The sequence below is a fragment of the Heptranchias perlo genome, chromosome 18, assembly GCF_035084215.1.
Source record: "Heptranchias perlo isolate sHepPer1 chromosome 18, sHepPer1.hap1, whole genome shotgun sequence".
NCBI lineage: Eukaryota > Metazoa > Chordata > Chondrichthyes > Hexanchiformes > Hexanchidae > Heptranchias > Heptranchias perlo.
The window spans coordinates 57,003,443-57,029,236 of record NC_090342.1 but is presented as its reverse complement, the minus strand read 5'-3'; the positions used below and the strand labels follow the sequence as shown (position 1 = coordinate 57,029,236).

Genomic DNA, 25,794 nt, shown 5'->3' with positions numbered 1-25,794 from the left:
GTATGGGGATCGAGGGGGGGAGTGGGATTAGACTTGGTGGGATATTAAAGGGTATGGGGATCGAGGGTGGGAGTGGGATTAGACTGGGTGGGATATTAAAGGGTATGGGGATCGAGGGTGGGAGTGGGATTAGACTGGGTGGGATATTAAAGGGTATGGGGATCGAGGGGGGGAGTGGGATTAGACTGGGTGGGATATTAAAGGGTATGGGGATCGAGGGGGGGAGTGGGATTAGACTGGGTGGGATATTAAAGGGTATGGGGATCGAGGGGGGGAGTGGGATTAGACTGGGTGCGATATTAAAGGGTATGGGGATTGAGGGGGGAGTGGGATTAGACTGGGTGCGATATTAAAGGGTATGGGGATCGAGGGGGGGAGTGGGATTAGACTGGGTGGGATATTAAAGGGTATGGGGATCGAGGGTGGGAGTGGGATTAGACTGGGTGGGATATTAAAGGGTATGGGGATCGAGGGGGGGAGTGGGATTAGACTGGGTGGGATATTAAAGGGTATGGGGATCGAGGGGGGGAGTGGGATTAGACTGGGTGGGATATTAAAGGGTATGGGGATCGAGGGGGGGAGTGGGATTAGACTGGGTGGGGTATTAAAGGGTATGGGGATCGAGGGGGGGAGTGGGATTAGACTGGGTGCGATATTAAAGGGTATGGGGATCGAGGGGGGGAGTGGGATTAGACTGGGTGGGATATTAAAGGGTATGGGGATCGAGGGGGGGAGTGGGATTAGACTGGGTGGGATATTAAAGGGTATGGGGATCGAGGGGGGGAGTGGGATTAGACTGGGTGGGGTATTAAAGGGTATGGGGATCGAGGGGGGGAGTGGGATTAGACTGGGTGGGATATTAAAGGGTGTGGGGAGTGAGGAAGAGTTGAATTTAACTGGGTTTCTCATATTTTGAAAAATGCCAGCACAGGTTTGATGGGCCGTATGGCCTTTTCCTGTTCTGGAACATTCTGTGATGATGCAGTAAAGTTACAATTGGGAAGGAAATGCTCCTGATAACTGACTGTAACCAGAATGAAACACCGTACTGGTGGGAGGTGTTTGTGAGAGGCACCGAGTCAGTGGTAATAAAAGTGGAACGCATTGAGTGGGAACTGCGTGGTTTGTGATGGTCTCACCAACAGATAATTCATAATTCAGGGGCAGTTCCTAAACCTCATGCAAATCATATTCAGATCAATAAACACAGAGGTGCTCATTTCCGAGAAGAATTGGTAATATGGATGTATTGAGTCAGGTCTAAATTGATGCATTCACAGGAAGTGGTTTAACAGCGCAACGGTTAGACTGTCAGACTCACCCAGCTTCCCGTTTCCTACACGCATTGCAACAGAATTGGGGCTGATGGTAGTGTCTGTTCGAGAAAATTACCGAGAGACAGCCTGCGCCTGCTTTTATTGGAATAAATGATTGGGATTGTTCCGCGTGGCTGGTGCTGATATCAGGTAAGTGGCGAACTTCGAGTGAAATGCAGTGTATCACAATAAAGTAGAGAGGCCCTACCCTGCTCAAACTGTGATAAGGTAGAGAGGCCTCTATTTCTTGTCTGTAGAATAAAGACATAACAGGCGTCACTGCAAGTAACAGTTGTTTGAAGATCATCTCCCTGGAACCATAACTCTCCTTTACAGCCTGGCCTCATTCTGAATGTTTTTAACCTCTGTCTCTGCTCCTCTACTCGACAAAGTTCCTCCCGATATCTGTTTGAAAATTATTGATGTCTCTGGACCTACTTTTGTGGCTGAAATAATAATCCAGGTTCATAGAATCATAAAGGACTGAAGGAGGCCATTTGGCCCATCATGCCTGTGCTGGCTCTTTGAAAGACCTATCCAATTAGTCCCACTCCCCTGCTCTTTCCCCAAAGTCCTGCAAATTTTTCCTTTTCAAGTATTTATCCAATTCCCTTTCGAAAGTTATTATTGAATCTGCTTCCACCGCCCTTTCAGGCAGCGCATTCCAGATCATCACAACTCACTGCGTAAAGAATAAAGTCTCATCTCCCCCCTGCTTCTTTTGCCAATTACCTTAAATCTGTGTCCTCTGGTTACCGACCCTTCTGCCACTGGAAACAGTTTCCTCTTATTTACTCTATCAAAACCATTCATAATTTTGAACACCTCTATCAAATCTCCTCTATCAAGGGAATTAGGCTCCCGCATAAAGTGCCACATAATAGGCTTGTCAGCAAAATTGAAGCCCATGGAATAAAAGGGGCAGTAGCAGCATGGATATAAAATTGGCTAAATGACAGGAAACAGAGTAGTGGTGAACGGTTGTTTTTTGGACTGGAGGGAGGTGTACAATGGTGTTCCCCAGGGGTCGGTGCTGGGACCACTGCTTTTTTTGATATATATTAATGACTCTGACTTGGGTATAAAGGGCACAATTTCAAAATTTGCAGGTGACACAAAAGTTGGAAGTGTAGTGAACAGTGAGGAGGATAGTGATAGACTTCAAGAGGACAGAGACAGACTGGTGGAATGGGCGGACACGTGGCAGATGTAATTTAACCCAGAGAAGTGCAAAGTGATACATTTTGGTAGGAAGAATGAGGAGAGGCAATATAAACTAAAGGGTATAATTCTAAGTTGGTGCAGGAACAGAGAGATCTGGGGGTGTATGTGCACAAATCCTTGAAGGTGGCAGGACAGGTTGAGAAAGTGGTTAAAAAAGCAAATGGAATCCTGGGCTTTATAAATAGATGCATAGAGTACAACAGCAAGGAAGTTATGTTGAACCTTTTATAAAACACTGGTTCGGCCACAACTGGAGTATTGTGTTTTTTAATTTTTTTTATTCGTTCACGGGATGTGGGCGTCACTGGCAAGGCCAGCATTTATTGCCCATCCCTAATTGCCCTTGAGAAGGTGGTGATGAGCCGCCTTCTCGAACCGCTGCAGTCCGTGTGGTGACGGTTCTCCCACAGTGCTGTTAGGAAGGGAGTTCCAGGATTTTGACCCAGCGACAATGAAGGAACGGCGATATATTTCCAAGTCGGGATGGTGTGTGACTTGGAGGGGAACGTGCAGGTGGTGTTGTTCCCATGCGCCTGCTGCCCTTGTCCTTCTAGGTGGTAGAGGTCGCGGGTTTGGGAGGTGCTGTCGAAGAAGCCTTGGCGAGTTGCTGCAGTGCATCCTGTGGATGGTACACACTGCAGCCACAGTGCGCCGGTGGTGAAGGGAGTGAATGTTTAGGGTGGTGGATGGGGTGCCAATCAAGCGGGCTGCTTTATCTTGGATGGTGTCGAGCTTCTTGAGTGTTGTTGGAGCTGCACTCATCCAGGCAAGTGGAGAGTATTCCATCACACTCCTGACTTGTGCCTTGTAGATGGTGGAAAGGCTTTGGGGAGTCAGGAGGTGAGTCACTCGCCGCAGAATACCCAGCCTCTGACCTGCTCTCGTAGCCACAGTATTTATATGGCTGGTCCAGTTAAGTTTCTGGTCAATGGTGACCCCCAGGATGTTGATGGTGGGGGATTCGGCGATGGTAATGCCGTTGAATGTCAAGGGGAGGTGGTTAGACTTTCTCTTGTTGGAGATGGTCATTGCCTGGCACTTATCTGGCGCGAATGTTACTTGCCACTTATCAGCCCAAGCCTGGATGTTGTCCAGGTCTTGCTGCATGCAGGCTCGGACTGCTTCATTATCTGAGGGGTTGCGAATGGAACTGAACACTGTGCAGTCATCAGCGAACATCCCCATTTCTGACCTTATGATGGAGGGAAGGTCATTGATGAAGCAGCTGAAGATGGTTGGGCCTAGGACACTGCCCTGAGGAACTCCTGCAGCAATGCCCTGGGGCTGAGATGATTGGCCTCCAACAACCACTACCATCTTCCTTTGTGCTAGGTATGACTCCAGCCACTGGAGAGTTTTCCCCCTGATTCCCATTGACTTCAATTTCACTAGGGCTCCTTGGTGCCACACTCGGTCAAATGCTGCCTTGATGTCAATGGCAGTCACTCTCACCTCACCTCTGGAATTCAGCTCTTTTGTCCATGTTTGGACCAAGGCTGTAATGAGGTCTGGAGCCGAGTGGTCCTGGCGGAACCCAAACTGAGCATCGGTGAGCAGGTTATTGGTGAGTAAGTGCCGCTTGATAGCACTGTTGACGACACCTTCCATCACTTTGCTGATGATTGAGAGTAGGCTGATGGGGCGGTAATTGGCCGGTTTGGATTTGTCCTGCTTTTTGTGGACAGGACATACCTGGGCAATTTTCCACATTGTCGGGTAGATGCCAGTGTTGTAGCTGTACTGGAACAGCTTGGCTAGAGGCGCAGCTAGTTCTGGAGCACAGGTCTTCAGCACTACAGCTGGGATGTTGTCAGGGCCCATAGCCTTTGCTGTATCCAGTGCACTCAGCCGTTTCTTGATATCACGTGGAGTGAATCGAATTGGCCGAAGACTGGCTTCCGTGATGGTGGGGATATCGGGAGGAGGCTGAGATGGATTATCCACTCGGCACTTCTGGCTGAAGATGGTTGCAAACGCTTCAGCCTTGTCTTTTGCACTCACGTGCTGGACTCCGCCATCATTGAGAATGGGGATGTTTGCAGAGCCTCCTCCTCCCGTTAGTTGTTTAATTGTCCACCACCATTCACGACTGGATGTGGCAGGACTGCAGAGCTTTGATCTGATCCGTTGGTTGTGGAATCGCTTAGCTCTGTCTATAGCATGTTGCTTCCGCTGTTTAGCATGCGTGTAGTCCTGAGTTGTAGCTTCACCAGGTTGGCACCTCATTTTTAGGTACGCCTGGTGCTGCTCCTGGCATGCTCTTCTACACTCCTCATTGAACCAGGGTTGATCCCCTGGCTTGTTGGTAATGGTAGAGTGAGGAATATGCCGGGCCATGAGGTTACAAATTGTGCTGGAATACAATTCTGCTGCTGCTGATGGCCCACAGCGCCTCATGGATGCCCAGTTTTGAGCTGCTAGATCTGTTCTGAATCTATCCCATTTAGCACGGTGATAGTGCCACACAACACATTGGATGGTGTCCTCAGTGCGAAGATGGGATTTCATCTCCACGAGGACTGTGCGGTGGTCACTCCTACCAATACTGTCATGGACAGATGCATTTGCGACAGGTAGATTGGTGAGGACGAGGTCAAGTCAGTTTTTCCCTCGTGTTGGTTCGCTCACCACCTGCCGCAGGCCCAGTCTAGCAGCTATGTCCTTCAGGACTCGGCCAGCTCGGTCAGTAGTGGTGCTGCCGAGCCACTCTTGGTGATGGACATTGAAGTCCCCCACCCAGAGTACATTTTGTGCCCTTGCTCCCCTCAGTGCTTCCTCCAAGTGGTGTTCAACATGGAGGAGGACTGATTCATCAGCTGAGGGAGGGCGGTAGGTGGTAATCAGCAGGAGGTTTCCTTGCCCATGTTTGACCAGATGCCATGAGATTTCATGGGGTCCAGAGTCAATGTTGAGGACTTCCAGGGCCACTCCCTCCTGACTGTATATCACTGTACCGCCACCTCTGGTGGGTCTGTCCTGCCGGTGGGACAGGACATACCCAGGGATGGTGATGGAAGAGTCTGGGACGTTGGCTGAAAGATATGATTCTGTGAGTATGGCTATGTCAGGCTGTTGCTTGACTAGTCTGTGGGACAGCTCTCCCAATTTTTGCACAAGTCCCCAGATGTTAGTAAGGAGGACCTTGCAGGGTCGACTGGGCTTGGTGTTTTGCCGTTGTCGTGTCCGGTGCCTAGTGGTCCGATGCCGGGTGGTCCGTCCGGTTTTATTCTTTTTCTGACTTTTCGTAGCGAGATTTTACAACTGAGTGACTTGCTGGGCCATTTCAGAGGGCAATTAAGAATCAACCACATTGCTGTGGGTCTGGAGTCACATTTTGGCCAGACCGGGTAAGGGCGGCAGGCTTCCTTCCCTAAAGGACATTAGTGAACCAGATGGGTTTTTACGACAATCCGGTAGTTTCATGGCTATCATTACTGATACTAGTATTTTAATTCCAGATTTTTATTTAATTAATTGAATTTAATTAATTAATTGAATTTAAATTCGCCAGCTGCCGTGGCGGGATTTGAACTCATGACTCTGGATTTTAGTCCAGGCCTCTGGATTACTAGCCCAGTAACATAACCACTATGTGGTGTCCAGTTCTGGGCACCACATTTTAGGAAGGATGTGAAGGCCTTAGAGAGGGTGCAGAAGAGATTTACTAGAATGGTTTCAGGGATGAGGGACTTCAGTTATGTGGAGAGACTGGAGAAACTGGGGTTGTTCTCCTTGGAACAGAGAAGGTTGAGAGGAAATTTGATAGAGGTGTTCAAAATCATGAAGGGTTTCGATAAAGTAAATAAAGAGAAACTGTTCTCATTGGCTGAAGGGTCAAGAAGCAGAGGACACAGATTTAAGATGATTGGCAAAAGAACCAAAGGCGACATGAGGGAAACCTTTTTTATGTAGCGTGTCTGGAATGCACTGCATGAGGGGGTGGTGGAGGCAGATTCAATTATGGCTTTCAAAAAGGAATTGGATGAATACTTGAAGCGAAAAAAATTACAGCGCTACGGAGAAAGAGCAGGGGAATGGGACTAATTGAATAGCTCTTTCAAAGAGCCGGCATGGGCTTGATTGGCCGAATGGCCTTCTCCTGTGCTGTAAACATTCTATGATTCTATCTTCTCTGATTCCATGTACTAAATGACATTCCCCTCAGTCTACCCTCCTGTCCTCTCCTGTGGTGCCCTCCAGGACCCACCCATGTGCCACCCTACACAGGTGGGGTTGGACAGTGAGGCTTAGGCTTTCTGCCCTGCCTCCATCATTTAGCAGATTTGGGCTGGGCGGGGAGGTGGAAAGCTGCTCAGGGGCACTCATCTCTGGGAGTGGGACCACTCGGACCAGAGATCACCCCTTATAAGGGCAGGCACGAGTTAATGTGAGGTAGGCGAGGGAATCAGGTTCCCGCATTGAGAGGTTGGCCATCGGAGGAGCTCAGGTTTAAAGAGCTGGCACAGGCACGATGGGCCAAATGGCCTCCTTCTGTGCTATATTAATCTATGATTCTATGATCACCTGGGGCCACATGTGTGGTGTTATTATGCACTAAACCAGCAGAGGAGCTGCCGACTGACACCAAAAATTCCTGGGGCTCCGCTACACCCGTGTAAATGCGGCAAATCACATCCCCTTCCGCTCTCACCTCCGAGTCGGAAGGTCGTGGGTTCGAGCCCCACTCTAGAGACTTGAACCCATAATCTAGGCCAATGCTCCAGTGCAGTACTGAGGGAGAGCTGCCCTGTCGGTGGGGCCGTACTGAGGGAGAGCTGCCCTGTCGGAGGGGCAGTACTGAGGGAGAGCTGCCCTGTCGGTGGGGCTGTACTGAGGGAGAGCTGCCCTGTCGGAGGGGCAGTACTGAGGGAGAGCTGCCCTGTCGGTGGGGCCGTACTGAGGGAGAGCTGCCCTGTCGGAGGGGCAGTACTGAGGGAGAGCTGCCCTGTCGGAGGGGCAGTACTGAGGGAGAGCTGCCCTGTCGGAGGGGCAGTACTGAGGGAGAGCTGCCCTGTCGGAGGGGCAGTACTGAGGGAGAGCTGCCCTGTCGGAGGGGCAGTACTGAGGGAGAGCTGCCCTGTCGGAGGGGCAGTACTGAGGGAGAGCTGCCCTGTCGGAGGGGCAGTACTGAGGGAGAGCTGCTCTGTCGGTGGGGCAGTACTGAGGAGAGCTGCACTGTCGAAGGGGCAGTACTGAGGAGAGCTGCCCTGTCGGAGGGGCAGTACTGAGGAGAGCTGCCCTGTCGGAGGGGCAGTACTGAGGGAGAGCTGCACTGTCGGAGGGTCAGTACTGAGGGAGTGCTGCACTGTCAGAGGGTCAGTACTGAGGGAGTGCTGCACTGTCAGAGGGTCAGTACTGAGGGAGTGCTGCACTGTCGGAGGGGCAGTACTGAGGAGAGCTGCCCTGTCGGAGGGGCAGTACTGAGGGAGTGCTGCACTGTCAGAGGTACCTTCTTACAGATGAGATGTTAAACTGCAACTCCGTCTGCCCTCTCAGATCCCATGGCACTATTTGGAAGAAGAGCAGGGGGGTTCTCCCCAGTTTCCTGGGCCTATATTTATTCCTCAACCAACATCACTAAAACAGATTATCTGATCATTGCCTCATTGCTGCCTGTGGGATCTTGCTGTGCACAAATTGGCTGCCGTGTTTCTTACATTACAACAGTGACTACACTTTGAAAGCACTTCCTTGGCTGTAAAGCGCTTTGGGACATTCTGAGCTTGTGAAAAGCCCGCTAGAAATGGGGGGTCTCCCTTGCAGGGAATGTAAATGTTTCTTCACTGATCCTTTTTCCAAACCCCTTTACCCCATGTCTTCCTGCAGTGAGTGACAGTATGGAGTGTTCATCTCCTCAAAGCCCAGCTTCATGGGACAGCAACACCTGCAGAAAGCGCAAAGCCTGGGCCCGGAGCAGAGATCATTGGCAAACACTGGAGGAAAATCTCGCAGACACGAGCTCCAGTCCAGGTAAGACGTGTGTCAAAGTTGTGGTGGAACAGATGGGATCACGTGATGGATCCGTGTGCTCCGGGATCACGTGATGGATCCGTGTGCTCCGGGATCACGTGGTGGATCCGTGTGCTCCGGGATCACGTGATGGATCCGTGTGCTCCGGGATCACGTGGTGGATCCGTGTGCTCCGGGATCATGTGGTGGATCCGTGTGCTCCGGGATCACGTGGTGGATCCGTGTGCTCCGGGATCACGTGGTGGATCCGTGTGCTCCGCGATCACGTGGTGGATCCGTGTGCTCCGGGATCACGCGGTGGATCCGTGTGCTCCAGGATCACGTGGTGGATCAGTATGCTCCGGGATCACGTGGTGGATCCGTGTGCTCCGGAATCATGTGGTGGATCCGTGTGCTCCGGGATCACGTGGTGGATCCGTGTGCTCCGGGATCACGTGGTGGATCCGTGTGCTCCGGGATCACGTGGTGGATCCGTGTGCTCCGGGATCACGTGGTGGATCCGTGTGCTCCGGGATCACGTGATGGATCCGTGTGCTCCGGGATCACGTGGTGGATCCGTGTGCTCCGGGATCACGTGGTGGATCCGTGTGCTCCGGGATCACGTGATGGATCCGTGTGCTCCGCGATCACGTGGTGGATCCGTGTGCTCCGGGATCACGCGGTGGATCCGTGTGCTCCAGGATCACGTGGTGGATCAGTATGCTCCGGGATCACGTGGTGGATCAGTATGCTCCGGGATCACGTGGTGGATCTGTGTGCTCCAGGATCACATTATGGATCAGTGTGCTCCGGGATCACGTAGTGGATCAGTGTGCTGTGGGATCACGTAGTGGATCAGTGTGCTGTGGGATCACGTAGTGGATCAGTGTGCTCCAGGATCACATTATGGATCAGTGTGCTCCGGGATCACGTAGTGGATCAGTGTGCTCCGGGATCACGTAGTGGATCAGTGTGCTCCGGGATCACGTAGTGGATCAGTGTGCTCCGGGATCACATTATGGATCAGTGTGCTCCAGGATCACATTATGGATCAGTGTGCTCCAGGATCACATTATGGATCAGTGTGCTCCAGGATCACATTATGGATCAGTGTGCTCCAGGATCACATTATGGATCAGTGTGCTCCAGGATCACATTATGGATCAGTGTGCTCCAGGATCACATTATGGATCAGTGTGCTCCAGGATCACATTATGGATCAGTGTGCTCCAGGATCACATTATGGATCAGTGTGCTCCAGGATCACATTATGGATCAGTGTGCTCCAGGATCACATTATGGATCAGTGTGCTCCAGGATCACATTATGGATCAGTGTGCTCCAGGATCACATTATGGATCAGTGTGCTCCAGGATCACATTATGGATCAGTGTGCTCCGGGATCACGTGGTGGATCCGTGTGCTCCGGGATCACGTGGTGGATCCGTGTGCTCCGGGATCACGTGGTGGATCCGTGTGCTCCGGGATCACGTGGTGGATCCGTGTGCTGCGGATATTCCGCCAAATGTATAACAGAGAACAGAATCCCTCCCACCGCCGCACGGAAATCCAGCCCCAGTATCCCCGGCCAAGGAATTCTGCTCTTCTGTGGGGGGTAAATCTGGAATCCGGAATACTGGGAGTGGAGGAAGGGGCCTCGGGTCAGGAGCTGTTTCTCTAGGTTTCTGCCCCTTGCTCACTCCCACAGGAGCGTCTGACGGGGGGAGTGGGATGTTTAAACCTACACCACTAATCCATCCCTCAACCATTTCTGGGGACAAGGCTGGCCAGATCCTGGGCCCCCAATTCCACCAGTCACACACCCTGCGTGGCCTGCAGTGAGCGAACCTGATGCAGATCCCATAGTCAAACAGCAATAGATCCAGCGAGGGGGCAGCAGGGAGGTATATCTTAGCCACATGCTCGGCCTGGGCCTTTCTCCTCCCCCTGCCCTTAACAGTCAGAGTGTCGAGGGGCCCCTCCAGAATCCAGCAGGATCTGCAGCGGAGGGATCTGCCCCCTAATGACCCAACCCCCGGGAGTGATCTGGGACAGGGTCATGGGGCAGAGGGTGCCTCACCCACAGCGCTACCACTGCTGCGATTTCGGAGATCCAGCGTTTCTTTAATTGAGAAGCCTGGTTACACGGCCGAGACCCAACCTTAAACCAAGAGGGGAAAGAGCGGGAGAGGAGATCACATGAGTGAGAAAGTTCTGCAGAGCGAGTTACTATCAGCAAGAGGACAGGAGACAGAAAGTGGGAGAGGAAAAGAGAGTTAAATGACGTGTGTTTTATCCAGCAAATGATTTAGGAACAAAGCACAGAGCCTGTCCCACATCTCTGAGACATCTGATTGTGAAACACTATCTGCTCCTGCAAAATTAAAGGGATTAAAGGGACGGTGTCAGCGTGGATACAAAATTGGCTAAAGGAAAGAAAGCAGAGAGTAGTGGTGAACGGTTGTTTTTCAGACTGGAGGGAAGTATACAGTGGTGTTCCCCAGGGGTCAGTATTAGGACCACTGATCTTTTTGATATATATTAATGAGCTGGACTTGGGTATAGTGGGTATAATTACAAAGTTTGCAGATGACACAAAACTTGAAAACGTAGTAAACATTTTGGAGGACAGTAACAGACTTCAGGAGGACATAGACAGGCTGGTGAAATGGGCAGACACATGGCAGGTGAAATTTAATACAGAGAAGTGTGATAGGAAGAATCAGGAGAGGCAATATAAACAAAATGGTACACGGGGTGCAGGAACAGAGAGATCTGGGGGTATATGTACACGAATCTTTGAAGGTGGCAGGACTGGTTGAAAAGGCTGTTAAAAAATTATATGGGATCCTGGGCTTTATAACAACAATAACAATTGTATTTATATTGTGCCTTTAACGTAGTAAAACATCCCCAAGGTGCTTCACAGGGGCGATTATCAAACACAATCTGAATATAGGCACAGAGTACAAAAGCAAGGAAGTTATGCTAAACCTTTATAAAACACTGGTTAGGTCTCAGCTGGAGTATTGTGTTCCATTCTGGGCACCACATTTTAGGAAGGATGTCAAGGCCTTAGAGAGGGTGCAGAAGAGATTTATTAGAATGGTATCAGGGATGAGGGACTTCAGTTATATGGAGAGGCTGAGATGGATAGATTTTTGGACTCTAGGGGAATCAAGGGATATGGGGATCGGGCGGGAAAGTGGAGTTGAGGTCAAAGATCAGCCATGATCTTATCGAACGGTGGAGCAGGCTTGAGGGGCCGTATGGCCTCCTCCTGCTCCTATTTCATATGTTCTTATGTTTTTAAGCTGGGATTGTTCTCCTTAGAGCAGTGAAGGTTAAGGGAGATTTAATAGAGATGTTCAAAATCATGAAGGGTTTTGACATGAGGAAGCATTTTTTTAACCCAGCGAGTTGTAATGATCGGGAATGCACTGCCTGAAAGGGTGGGGGAAGAAGATTCAATAATAACTTTCAAAAGGGAATTGGATAAATACTTGACGGGAAAAAATTGGGGAAAGAGCAGGGGAGTGGGACGAATTGGACAGCTCTTTCAAAGAGCCAGCACAGGCACAATGGGCCGAATGATTCCTTGGTCATTTATCAGATTTATTTGATTGAGAAATAATTGAGAAGGTTTGGAGGAAATTAATTCCCAATTACAGAATGATGATACTCTCGTGAAAATTAATCCCCTGTGTACAGTTTGGGATTGAAACATTTCACAGCAAGCCAACTGCACCAGGGAGTGTGAAAATGGAACAGGACACGGGGAGTGTGAGAATGGAACAGGACACGGGGAGTGTGAGAATGGAACAGGACACGGGGAGTGTGAAAATGGAACAGGACATGGGGAGTGTGAAAATGGAACAGGACACAGGGAGTGTGAGAATGGAACAGGACATGGGGAGTGTGAAAATGGAACAGGACATGGGGAGTGTGAAAATGGAACAGGACACAGGGAGTGTGAGAATGGAACAGGACACGGGGAGTGTGAAAATGGAACAGGACACAGGGAGTATGAAAATGGAACAGGACACAGGGAGTGTGAGTGGTGAACAGGACACTGGGAGTGTGAGTGGTGAACAGGACACGGGGAGTGTGAGAATGGAACAGGACACAGAGAGTGTGAAAATGGAACAGGACACAGGGAGTGTGAGTGGTGAACAGGACACTGGGAGTATGAGTGGTGAACAGGACACGGGGAGTGTGAGAATTGAACAGAACACGGGGAGCGTGAGAAGGGAACAGGACAAGTAAAGTGTGAGAAGTGAACAGGACATGGGGAGCGTGAGAAGGTAACAGGACACGGGGAGTATGAGAAGTGAACAGGACACGAGGAGTGTGAGAATTGAACAGAACACGGGGAGTGTGAGAAGGGAACAGGACACGGGGAGCGTGAGAATGGAACAGGACAAGTAAAGTGTGAGAAGTCAACAGGACATGGGGAGCCTGAGAAGGTAACAGGACACGGGGAGTAAGAGAAGTGAACAGGACACGGGGAGTGTGAGAAGTGAACAGAACACGGGGAGCGTGAGAAGGGAACAGGACACGGGGAGCGTGAGAAGTGAACAGGACACGGGGAGCGTGAGAAGGGAACAGGACAAGTAAAGTGTGAGAAGTGAACAGGACATGGGGAGCGTGAGAAGGTAACAGGACACGGGGAGTATGAGAAGTGAACAGGACACGGGGAGTATGAGAAGTGAACAGGACACGGGGAGTGTGAGAATTGAACAGAACACGGGGAGCGTGAGAATGGAACAGGACAAGTAAAGTGTGAGAAGTGAACAGGACATGGGGAGCGTGAGAAGGTAACAGGACACGGGGAGTATGAGACGTGAACAGGACACGGGGAGTATGAGAATTGAACAGAACACGGGGAGTGTGAGAATTGAACAGAACACGGGAAGCGTGAGAATGGAACAGGACACGGGGAGCGTGAGAAGTGAACAGGACACGGGGAGCGTGAGAAGGGAACAGGACAAGTAAAGTGTGAGAAGTGAACAGGACACGGGGAGTGTGAGAAGTGAACAGGACACGGGGAGTGTGAGAATGGAACAGGAAAAGTAAAGTGTGAGAACTGAACAGGACATGGGGAGCGTGAGAAGGGAACAGGACACGGGGAGTATGAGAAGTGAACAGGACACGGGGAGTGTGAGAATTGAACAGAACACGGGGAGTGTGAGAATTGAACAGAACACGGGGAGCGTGAGAATGGAACAGGACAAGGGGAGCGTGAGAAGGGAACAGGACAAGTAAAGTGTGAGAAGTGAACAGGACATGGGGAGCGTGAGAAGGGAACAGGACACGGGGAGCGTGAGAATGGAACAGGACAAGTAAAGTGTGAGAAGTGAACAGGACACGGGGAGCGTGAGAAGGGAACAGAACATGGGGAGCGTGAGAATGGAACAGGACAAGTAAAGTGTGAGAAGTGAACAGGACACGGAGAGCATGAGAAGGGAACAGGACAAGTAAAGTGTGAGAAGTGAACAGGACATGGGGAGCGTGAGAAGGTAACAGGACACGGGGAGTATGAGAAGTGAACAGGACACGGGGAGTGTGAGAATTGAACAGAACACGGGGAGTGTGAGAATTGAACAGAACACGGGGAGCGTGAGAATGGAACAGGACACGGGGAGCGTGAGAAGTGAACAGGACACGGGGAGTGTGAGAATTGAACAGAACACGGGGAGTGTGAGAATGGAACAGGACAAGTAAAGTGTGAGAAGTGAACAGGACATGGGGAGTATGAGAAGTGTACCGGACACGGGGAGTGTGAGAATTGAACAGAACACGGGGAGTGTGAGAATTGAACAGAACACGGGGAACGTGAGAATGGAACAGGACAAGTAAAGTGTGAGAAGTGAACAGGACATGGGGAGCGTGAGAAGGTAACAGGACACGGGGAGTATGAGAAGTGAACAGGACACGGGGAGTATGAGAAGTGAACAGAACACGGGGAGCGTGAGAATGGAACAGGACAGGGGGAGCGTGAGAAGTGAACAGGACACGGGGAGCGTGAGAAGGGAACAGGACAAGTAAAGTGTGAGAAGTGAACAGGACATGGGGAGCATGAGAAGGTAACAGGACACGGGGAGTATGAGAAGTGAACAGGACACGGGGAGTGTGAGAATTGAAGAGAACACGGGGAGTGTGAGAATGGAACAGGACACGGGGAGTGTGAAAATGGAACAGGACACGGGGAGTGTGAAAATGGAACAGGACACAGGGAGTGTGAGAATGGAACAGGACACAGGGAGTATGAAAATGGAACAGGACACAGGGAGTGTGAGTGGTGAACAGGACACTGGGAGTGTGAGTGGTGAACAGGACACGGGGAGTGTGAGAATGGAACAGGACACAGAGAGTGTGAAAATGGAACAGGACACAGGGAGTGTGAGTGGTGAACAGGACACTGGGAGTATGAGTGGTGAACAGGACACGGGGAGTGTGAGAAGGGAACAGGACAAGTAAAGTGTGAGAAGTGAACAGGACATGGGGAGCGTGAGAAGGTAACAGGACACGGGGAGTATGAGAAGTGAACAGGACACGGGGAGCGTGAGAATGGAACAGGACAAGTAAAGTGTGAGAAGTGAACAGGACATGGGGAGCGTGAGAAGGTAACAGGACACGGGGAGTATGAGACGTGAACAGGACACGGGGAGTATGAGAATTGAACAGAACACGGGGAGTGTGAGAATTGAACAGAACACGGGAAGCGTGAGAATGGAACAGGACACGGGGAGCGTGAGAAGTGAACAGGACACGGGGAGCGTGAGAAGGGAACAGGACAAGTAAAGTGTGAGAAGTGAACAGGACACGGGGAGTGTGAGAAGTGAACAGGACACGGGGAGTGTGAGAATGGAACAGGAAAAGTAAAGTGTGAGAACTGAACAGGACATGGGGAGCGTGAGAAGGGAACAGGACACGGGGAGTATGAGAAGTGAACAGGACACGGGGAATGTGAGAATTGAACAGAACACGGGGAGTGTGAGAATTGAACAGAACACGGGGAGCGTGAGAATGGAACAGGACAAGGGGAGCGTGAGAAGGGAACAGGACAAGTAAAGTGTGAGAAGTGAACAGGACATGGGGAGCGTGAGAAGGGAACAGGACACGGGGAGCGTGAGAATGGAACAGGACAAGTAAAGTGTGAGAAGTGAACAGGACACGGGGAGCGTGAGAAGGGAACAGAACATGGGGAGCGTGAGAATGGAACAGGACAAGTAAAGTGTGAGAAGTGAACAGGACACGGAGAGCATGAGAAGGGAACAGGACAAGTAAAGTGTGAGAAGTGAACAGGACATGGGGAGCGTGAGAAGGTAACAGGACACGGGGAGTATGAGAAGTGAACAGGACACGGGGAGTGTGAGAATTGAACAGAACACGGGGAGTGTGAGAATTGAACAGAACACGGGGAGCGTGAGAATGGAACAGGACACGGGGAGCGTGAGAAGTGAACAGGACACGGGGAGTGTGAGAATTGAACAGAACACGGGGAGTGTGAGAATGGAACAGGACAAGTAAAGTGTGAGAAGTGAACAGGACATGGGGAGTATGAGAAGTGTACAGGACACGGGGAGTGTGAGAATTGAACAGAACACGGGGAGTGTGAGAATTGAACAGAACACGGGGAACGTGAGAATGGAACAGGACAAGTAAAGTGTGAGAAGTGAACAGGACATGGGGAGCGTGAGAAGGTAACAGGACACGGGGAGTATGAGAAGTGAACAGGACACGGGGAGTATGAGAAGTGAACAGAACACGGGGAGCGTGAGAATGGAACAGGACAGGGGGAGCGTGAGAAGTGAACAGGACACGGGGAGCGTGAGAAGGGAACAGGACAAGTAAAGTGTGAGAAGTGAACAGGACATGGGGAGCATGAGAAGGTAACAGGACACGGGGAGTATGAGAAGTGAACAGGACACGGGGAGTGTGAGAATTGAAGAGAACACGGGGAGTGTGAGAATGGAACAGGACACGGGGAGTGTGAAAATGGAACAGGACACGGGGAGTGTGAAAATGGAACAGGACACAGGGAGTGTGAGAATGGAACAGGACACAGGGAGTATGAAAATGGAACAGGACACAGGGAGTGTGAGTGGTGAACAGGACACTGGGAGTGTGAGTGGTGAACAGGACACGGGGAGTGTGAGAATGGAACAGGACACAGAGAGTGTGAAAATGGAACAGGACACAGGGAGTGTGAGTGGTGAACAGGACACTGGGAGTATGAGTGGTGAACAGGACACGGGGAGTGTGAGAATTGAACAGAACACGGGGAGCGTGAGAAGGGAACAGGACAAGTAAAGTGTGAGAAGTGAACAGGACATGGGGAGCGTGAGAAGGTAACAGGACACGGGGAGTATGAGAAGTGAACAGGACACGGGGAGTGTGAGAATTGAACAGAACACGGGGAGTGTGAGAATTGAACAGAACACGGGGAGCGTGAGAATGGAACAGGACAAGTAAAGTGTGAGAAGTCAACAGGACATGGGGAGCCTGAGAAGGTAACAGGACACGGGGAGTATGAGAAGTGAACAGGACACGGGGAGTGTGAGAAGTGAACAGAACACGGGGAGCGTGAGAAGGGAACAGGACACGGGGAGCGTGAGAAGTGAACAGGACACGGGGAGCGTGAGAAGGGAACAGGACAAGTAAAGTGTGAGAAGTGAACAGGACATGGGGAGCGTGAGAAGGTAACTGGACACGGGGAGTATGAGAAGTGAACAGGACACGGGGAGTATGAGAAGTGAACAGGACACGGGGAGTGTGAGAATTGAACAGAACACGGGGAGCGTGAGAATGGAACAGGACAAGTAAAGTGTGAGAAGTGAACAGGACATGGGGAGCGTGAGAAGGTAACAGGACACGGGGAGTATGAGAAGTGAACAGGACACGGGGAGTATGAGAAGTGAACAGAACACGGGGAGCGTGAGAATGGAACAGGACAGGGGGGGCGTGAGAAGTGAACAGGACACGGGGAGCGTGAGAAGGGAACAGGACAAGTAAAGTGTGAGAAGTGAACAGGACATGGGGAGCATGAGAAGGTAACAGGACACGGGGAGTATGAGAAGTGAACAGGACACGGGGAGTGTGAGAATTGAAGAGAACACGGGGAGTGTGAGAATGGAACAGGACACGGGGAGTGTGAAAATGGAACAGGACACGGGGAGTGTGAAAATGGAACAGGACACAGGGAGTGTGAGAATGGAACAGGACACAGGGAGTATGAAAATGGAACAGGACACAGGGAGTGTGAGTGGTGAACAGGACACTGGGAGTGTGAGTGGTGAACAGGACACGGGGAGTGTGAGAATGGAACAGGACACAGAGAGTGTGAAAATGGAACAGGACACAGGGAGTGTGAGTGGTGAACAGGACACTGGGAGTATGAGTGGTGAACAGGACACGGGGAGTGTGAGAATTGAACAGAACACGGGGAGCGTGAGAAGGGAACAGGACAAGTAAAGTGTGAGAAGTGAACAGGACACGGGGAGTGTGAGAATTGAAGAGAACACGGGGAGCGTGAGAATGGAACAGGACACGGGGAGTGTGAAAATGGAACAGGACACGGGGAGTGTGAAAATGGAACAGGACACAGGGAGTGTGAGAATGGAACAGGACACAGGGAGTGTGAGTGGTGAACAGGACACTGGGAGTGTGAGTGGTGAACAGGACACGGGGAGTGTGAGAATGGAACAGGACACAGAGAGTGTGAAAATGGAAAAGGACACAGGGAGTGTGAGTGGTGAACAGGACACGGGGAGTGTGAGAATTGAACAGAACACGGGGAGCGTGAGAAGGGAACAGGACAAGTAAAGTGTGAGAAGTGAACAGGACATGGGGAGCGTGAGAAGGTAACAGGACACGGGGAGTATGAGAAGTGAACAGGACACGGGGAGTGTGAGAATTGAACAGAACACGGGGAGTGTGAGAATTGAACAGAACACGGGGAGCGTGAGAATGGAACAGGACAAGTAAAGTGTGAGAAGTCAACAGGACATGGGGAGCCTGAGAAGGTAACAGGACACGGGGAGTATGAGAAGTGAACAGGACACGGGGAGTGTGAGAAGTGAATAGAACACGGGGAGCGTGAGAAGGGAACAGGACACGGGGAGCGTGAGAAGTGAACAGGACACGGGGAGCGTGAGAAGGGAACAGGACAAGTAAAGTGTGAGAAGTGAACAGGACATGGGGAGCGTGAGAAGGTAACAGGACACGGGGAGTATGAGAAGTGAACAGGACACGGGGAGTATGAGAAGTGAACAGGACACGGGGAGTGTGAGAATTGAACAGAACACGGGGAGCGTGAGAATGGAACAGGACAAGTAAAGTGTGAGAAGTGAACAGGACATGGGGAGCGTGAGAAGGTAACAGGACACGGGGAGTATGAGACGTGAACAGGACACGGGGAGTGTGAGAATTGAACAGAACACGGGGAGTGTGAGAATTGAACAGAACACGGGAAGCGTGAGAATGGAACAGGACACGGGGAGCGTGAGAAGTGAACAGGACACGGGGAGCGTGAGAAGGGAACAGGACAAGTAAAGTGTGAGAAGTGAACAGGACACGGGGAGTGTGAGAAGTGAACAGGACACGGGGAGTGTGAGAATGGAACAGGACAAGTAAAGTGTGAGAAGTGAACAGGACATGGGGAGCGTGAGAAGGGAACAGGACACGGGGAGTATGAGAAGTGAACAGGACACGGGGAGTGTGAGAATTGAACAGAACACGGGGAGTGTGAGAATTGAACAGAACACGGGGAGCGTGAGAATGGAACAGGACAAGGGGAGCGTGAGAAGGGAACAGGACAAGTAAAGTGTGAGAAGTGAACAGGACATGGGGAGCGTGAGAAGGGAACAGGACACGGGGAGCGTGAGAATGGAACAGGACAAGTAAAGTGTGAGAAGTGAACAGGACACGGGGAGCGTGAGAAGGGAACAGAACATGGGGAGCGTGAGAATGGAACAGGACAAGTAAAGTGTGAGAAGTGAACAGGACACGGAGAGCATGAGAAGGGAACAGGACAAGTAAAGTGTGAGAAGTGAACAGGACATGGGGAGCGTGAGAAGGTAACAGGACACGGGGAGTATGAGAAGTGAACAGGACACGGGGAGTGTGAGAATTGAACAGAACACGGGGAGTGTGAGAATTGAACAGAACACGGGGAGCGTGAGAATGGAACAGGACACGGGGAGCGTGAGAAGTGAACAGGACACGGGGAGTGTGAGAATTGAACAGAACACGGGGAGTGTGAGAATGGAACAGGACAAGTAAAGTGTGAGAAGTGAACAGGACATGGGGAGTATGAGAAGTGCACAGGACACGGGGAGTGTGAGAATTGAACAGAACACGGGGAGTGTGAGAATTGAACAGAACACGGGGAACGTGAGAATGGAACAGGACAAGTAAAGTGTGAGAAGTGAACAGGACATGGGGAGCGTGAGAAGGTAACAGGACACGGGGAGTATGAGAAGTGAACAGGACAGGGGGAGCGTGAGAAGTGAACAGGACACGGGGAGCGTGAGAAGGGAACAGGACAAGTAAAGTGTGAGAAGTGAACAGGACATGGGGAGCATGAGAAGGTAACAGGACACGGGGAGTATGAGAAGTGAACAGGACACGGGGAGTGTGAGAATTGAAGAGAACACGGGGAGTGTGAGAATGGAACAGGACACGGGGAGCGTGAGAAGTGAACAGGACACGGGGAGCGTGAGAAGGTAACAGGACAAGTAAAGTGTGAGAAGTGAACAGGACATGGGGAGCATGAGAAGGTAACAGGACACGGGGATTATGAGAAGTGAACAGAACACGGGGAGCGTGAGAATGGAACAGGACACGGGGAGCGTGAGAAGTGAACAGGACATGGGGAGCGTGAGAAGGGAACAGGACAAGTAAAGTGTGAGAAGTGAACAGGACATGGGGAGCGTGAGAAGTGAACAGGACATGGGGAGCGTGAGAAGGTAACAGGACACGGGGAGTATGAGAAGTGAACACGACACGGGGAGTGTGAGAATTGAACAGAACACGGGGAGTGTGAGAATTGAACAGAACACGGGGAGCGTGAGAATGGAACAGGACACGGGGAGCGTGAGAAGTGAATAGAACACGGGGAGCGTGAGAAGGGAACAGGACACGGGGAGCGTGAGAAGTGAACAGGACACGGGGAGCGTGAGAAGGGAACAGGACAAGTAAAGTGTGAGAAGTGAACAGGACATGGGGAGCGTGAGAAGGTAACAGGACACGGGGAGTATGAGAAGTGAACAGGACACGGGGAGTATGAGAAGTGAACAGGACACGGGGAGTGTGAGAATTGAACAGAACACGGGGAGCGTGAGAATGGAACAGGACAAGTAAAGTGTGAGAAGTGAACAGGACATGGGGAGCGTGAGAAGGTAACAGGACACGTGGAGTATGAGAAGTGAACAGGACACGGGGAGTGTGAGAATTGAACAGAATACGGGGAGTGTGAGAATTGAACAGAACACGGGGAGCGTGAGAATGGAACAGGACACGGGGAGCGTGAGAAGTGAACAGGACAGGGGGAGCGTGAGAAGTGAACAGGACACCGGGAGCGTGAGAAGGGAACAGGACAAGTAAAGTGTGAGAAGTGAACAGGACACGGGGAGTGTGAGAATGGAACAGGACAAGTAAAGTGTGATAAGTGAACAGGACATGGGGAGCGTGAGAAGGGAATAGGACACGGGGAGTGTGAGAATGGAACAGGACAAGTAAAGTGTGATAAGTGAACAGGACATGGGGAGCGTGAGAAGGGAACAGAACACGGGGAGCGTGAGAATGGAACAGGACAAGTGAAGTGTGAGAAGTGAACAGGACACTGGGAGTGTGAGAATGGAACAGGACAAGTAAAGTGTGAGAAGTGAACAGGACACGGGGAATGTGAGAAGGGAACAGGACACGGGGAGTGTGAGAAGGGAACAGGACACGGGGAGTGTGAGAATGGAACAGGACAAGTAAAGTGTGAGAAGTGAACAGGACATGGGGAGCGTGAGAAGGGAACAGGACACGGGGAGCGTGAGAATGGAACAGGACAAGTAAAGTGTGAGAAGTGAACAGGACATGGGGAGCGTGAGAAGGGAACAGGACACGGGGAGCGTGAGAATGGAACAGGACAAGTAAAGTGTGAGAAGTGAACAGGACGCGGGGAGTGTGAGAATGGAACAGGACACGGGGAGTGTGAGGATGGAACAGGACACGGGGAGTGTGAGAATGGAACAGGACAAGTGAAGTGTGAGAAGTGAACAGGACACAGTGAGCGTGAGAAGGGAAAAGGACATGCGGAGTGTGAGAATGGAACAGGACACGGGGAGTGTGAGAATGGAACAGGAGACGGGGAGTGTGAGTGGTGAACAGGACCTGGAGAGTGTGAGAATGGAACAGGATACGGGGAGTGTGAGAAGTGAACAGGACACGGGGAGCGTGAGTAGTTAATGAGGACACGGGAGTGAGAGTAGTGAACAGGACACGGGGAGCGTGAGAATGGAACAGGACACGGGGAGTGTGAGTAGTGAATGAGGACACGGGAGTGAGAGTAGTGAACAGGACACAGGGAGTGTGAGAAGGGAACAAGAGACGGGGAGTGTGAGTGGTGAACAGGACACGGGGAGTGTGAGAATTGAACAGAATACGGGGAGCGTGAGAATGGAACAGGACACGGGGAGCGTGAGAAGTGAACAGGACATGGGGAGTGTGAGAATTGAACAGAACACGGGGAGTATGAGAATGGAACAGGACATGGGGAGCGTGAGAAGGTAACAGGACACGGGGAGTATGAGAAGTGAAGAGGACACGGAGAGCATGAGAAGGGAACAGGACAAGTAAAGTGTGAGAAGTGAACAGGACACGTGGAGTGTGAGAATGGAACAGGACACGGGGAGTATGAGAAGTGAACAGGACACGGGGAATGTGAGAATTGAACAGAACACGGGGAGTGTGAGAATTGAACAGAACACGGGGAGCGTGAGAATGGAACAGGACACGGGGAGTGTGAGAAGTGAACAGGACATGGGGAGCGTGAGAAGGTAACAGGACACGGGGAGTGTGAGAATTGAACAGAACACGGGGAGCGTGAGAATGGAACAGGACAAGTAAAGTGTGAGAAGTGAACAGGACATTGGGAGCGTGAGAAGGGAACAGGACACGGGGAGTGTGAGAAGTGAACAGGACACAGGGAGTGTGAGAATTGAAGAGAACACGGGGAGTGTGAGAATTGAACAGGACACGGGGAGCGTGAGAAGTGAACAGGACACCGGGAGCGTGAGAAGGGAATAGGACAGGGGGGGCGTGAGAAGTGAACAGGACACGGGGAGCGTGAGAAGGGAACAGGACAAGTAAAGTGTGAGAAGTGAACAGGACACGGGGAGTGTGAGAATGGAACAGGACAAGTAAAGTGTGATAAGTGAACAGTACATGGGGAGCGTGAGAAGGGAATAGGACACGGGGAGTGTGAGAATGGAACAGGACAAGTAAAGTGTGATAAGTGAACAGGACATGGGGAGCGTGAGAAGGGAACAGAACACGGGGAGCGTGAGAATGGAACAGGACAACTGAAGTGTGAGAAGTGAACAGGACACTGGGAGTGTGAGAATGGAACAGGACAAGTAAAGTGTGAGAAGTGAACAGGACACGGGGAATGTGAGAAGGGAACAGGACACGGGGAGCGTGAGAAGGGAACAGGACACGGGGAGTGTGAGAATGGAACAGGACAAGTAAAGTGTGAGAAGTGAACAGGACATGGGGAGCGTGAGAAGGGAACAGGACACGGGGAGCGTGAGAATGGAACAGGACAAGTAAAGTGTGAGAAGTGAACAGGACATGGGGAGCGTGAGAAGGGAACAGGACACGGGGAGCGTGAGAATGGAACAGGACAAGTAAAGTGTGAGAAGTGAACAGGACACGGGGAGTGTGAGAAGGGAACAGGACACGGGGAGCGTGAGAATGGAACAGGACAAGTGAAGTGTGAGAAGGGAACAGGACACGGGGAGCGTGAGAGTGGAACAGAACACGGGGAGCGTGAGAATGGAACAGGACAAGTGAAGTGTGAGAAGTGAACAGGACACAGTGAGCGTGAGAAGGGAAAAGGACATGGGGAGTGTGAGAAGGGAACAGGACACGGGGAGTGTGAGAATGGAACAGGACACAGGGAGTGAGAGAATGGAACAGGACACGGGGAGTGTGAGAATGGAACAGGACACAGGGAGTGTGAGAATGGAACAGGACACGGGGAGTGTGAGTGGTGAACAGGACACGGGGAGTGTGAGAATGGAACAGGACACAGGGAGTGTGAAAATTGAAAAGGACACAGGGAGTGTGAGAATGGAACAGGACACGGGGAGTGTGAGTGGTGAACAGGACACGGGGAGTGTGAGAATGGAACAGGTCACGGGGAGTGTGAGTGGTGAACTGGACACGGGGATTATGAGAATGGAACAGGACACGGGGAGTGTGTGAATGGAACAGGACACGGGGAGTGTGAGAATGGAACAGGACATGGGGAGTGTGAGAATGGAACAGGACAAGTGAAGTGTGAGAAGTGAACAGGACATGGGGAGTGTGAGAATGGAACAAGACACGGGGAGTGTGAGAATGGAACAGGAGACGGGGAGTGTGAGTGGTGAACAGGACCTGGAGAGTGTGAGAATGGAACAGGATACGGGGAGTGTGAGAAGTGAACAGGACACGGGGAGCGTGAGTAGTGAATGAGGACAGGGGAGTGAGAGTAGTGAACAGGACACGGGGAGCGTGAGAATGGAACAGGACACGGGCAGTGTGAGTAGTGAATGAGGAAACGGGAGTGAGAGTAGTGAACAGGACACAGGGAGTGTGAGAAGGGAACAAGAGACGGGGAGTGTGAGTGGTGAACAGGACACGGGGAGTGTGAGAATTGAACAGAACACGGGGAGTGTGAGAATGGAACAGGACATGGGGAGCGTGAGAAGGTAACAGGACACGGGGAGTATGAGAAGTGAAGAGGACACGGAGAGCATGGGAAGGGAACAGGACAAGTCAAGTGTGAGAAGTGAACAGGACACGGGGAGTGTGAGAATGGAACAGGACACGGGGAGCGTGAGAAGTGAACAGGACACGGGGAGTGTGAGAATTGAACAGAACACGGGGAGTGTGAGAAGGTAACAGGACACGGGGAGTATGAGAAGTGAAGAGGACACGGAGAGCATGAGAAGGGAACAGGACAAGTAAAGTGTGAGAAGTGAACAGGACACGGGGAGTGTGAGAATGGAACAGGACACGGGGAGTATGAGAAGTGAACAGGACACGGGGAATGTGAGAATTGAACAGAACACGGGGAGTGTGAGAATTGAACAGAACACGGGGAGCGTGAGAATGGAACAGGACACGGGGAGCGTGAGAAGGGAACAGGACAAGTAAAGTGTGAGAAGTGAACAGGACATGGGGAGCGTGAGAAGGTAACAGGACACGGGGAGTATGAGAAGTGAACAGGACACGGGGAGTGTGAGAATTGAACAGAACACGGGGAGCGTGAGAATGGAACAGGACAAGTAAAGTGTGAGAAGTGAACAGGACATGGGGAGCGTGAGAAGGTAACAGGACACGGGAAGTATGAGAAGTGAACAGGACACGGGGAGTGTGAGAATTGAAGAGAACACGGGGAGTGTGAGAATTGAACAGAACACGGGGAGTGTCAGAAGGGAACAGGACACCGGGAGCGTGAGAAGGGAACAGGACACGGGGAGTGTGAGAAGGTAACAGGACACGGGGAGTATGAGAAGTGAACAGGACACGGGGAGTATGAGAAGTGAACAGGACACGGGGAGTGTGAGAAGGTAACAGGACACGGGGAGTATGAGAAGTGAACAGGACACGGGGAGTATGAGAAGTGAACAGGACACGGGGAGTGTGAGAATTGAACAGAACACGGGGAGTGTGAGAATTGAACAGAACACCGGGAGCGTGGGAAGGGAACAGGACAAGTAAAGTGTGAGAAGTGAACAGGACACGGGGAGTGTGAGAAGTGAACAGGACACGGGGAGTGTGAGAATGGAACAGGACAAGTAAAGTGTGAGAAGTGAACAGGACATGGGGAGAGTGAGAAGGGAACAGGACACGGGGAGTGTGAGAATGGAACAGGACAAGTAAAGTGTGAGAAGTGAACAGGACATGGGGAGCGTGAGAAGGGAACAGGACACGGGGAGTGTGAGAATGGAACAGGACAAGTAAAGTGTGATAAGTGAACAACACACGGGGAGCGTGAGAAGGGAACGGAACACAGGGAGCATGAGAATGGAACAGGACAAGT

General features: G+C 51.4%; 1 protein-coding gene across 4 annotated transcripts in view; it reads left to right on the top strand.

Moving 5' to 3' along the window:
* Positions 1–1,143: 1,143 nt before the first annotated feature.
* Positions 1,144–25,794, top strand: part of tespa1 (thymocyte expressed, positive selection associated 1) — a 148,587-nt gene continuing 123,936 nt past the window's right edge. For 3 of the 4 annotated variants that reach the window (XM_067999948.1, XM_067999947.1, XM_067999946.1), the window contains exons 1-2: positions 1,145–1,466; positions 8,367–8,510. In XM_067999948.1, the coding sequence (XP_067856049.1) occupies positions 8,378–8,510 (133 nt within the window). In that variant the 5' untranslated portion in view covers positions 1,145–1,466; positions 8,367–8,377. Of the gene's footprint in view, positions 1,467–8,366; positions 8,511–25,794 lie in introns of all 4 variants that reach the window. The other variant, XM_067999949.1, reaches the window with a different exon arrangement.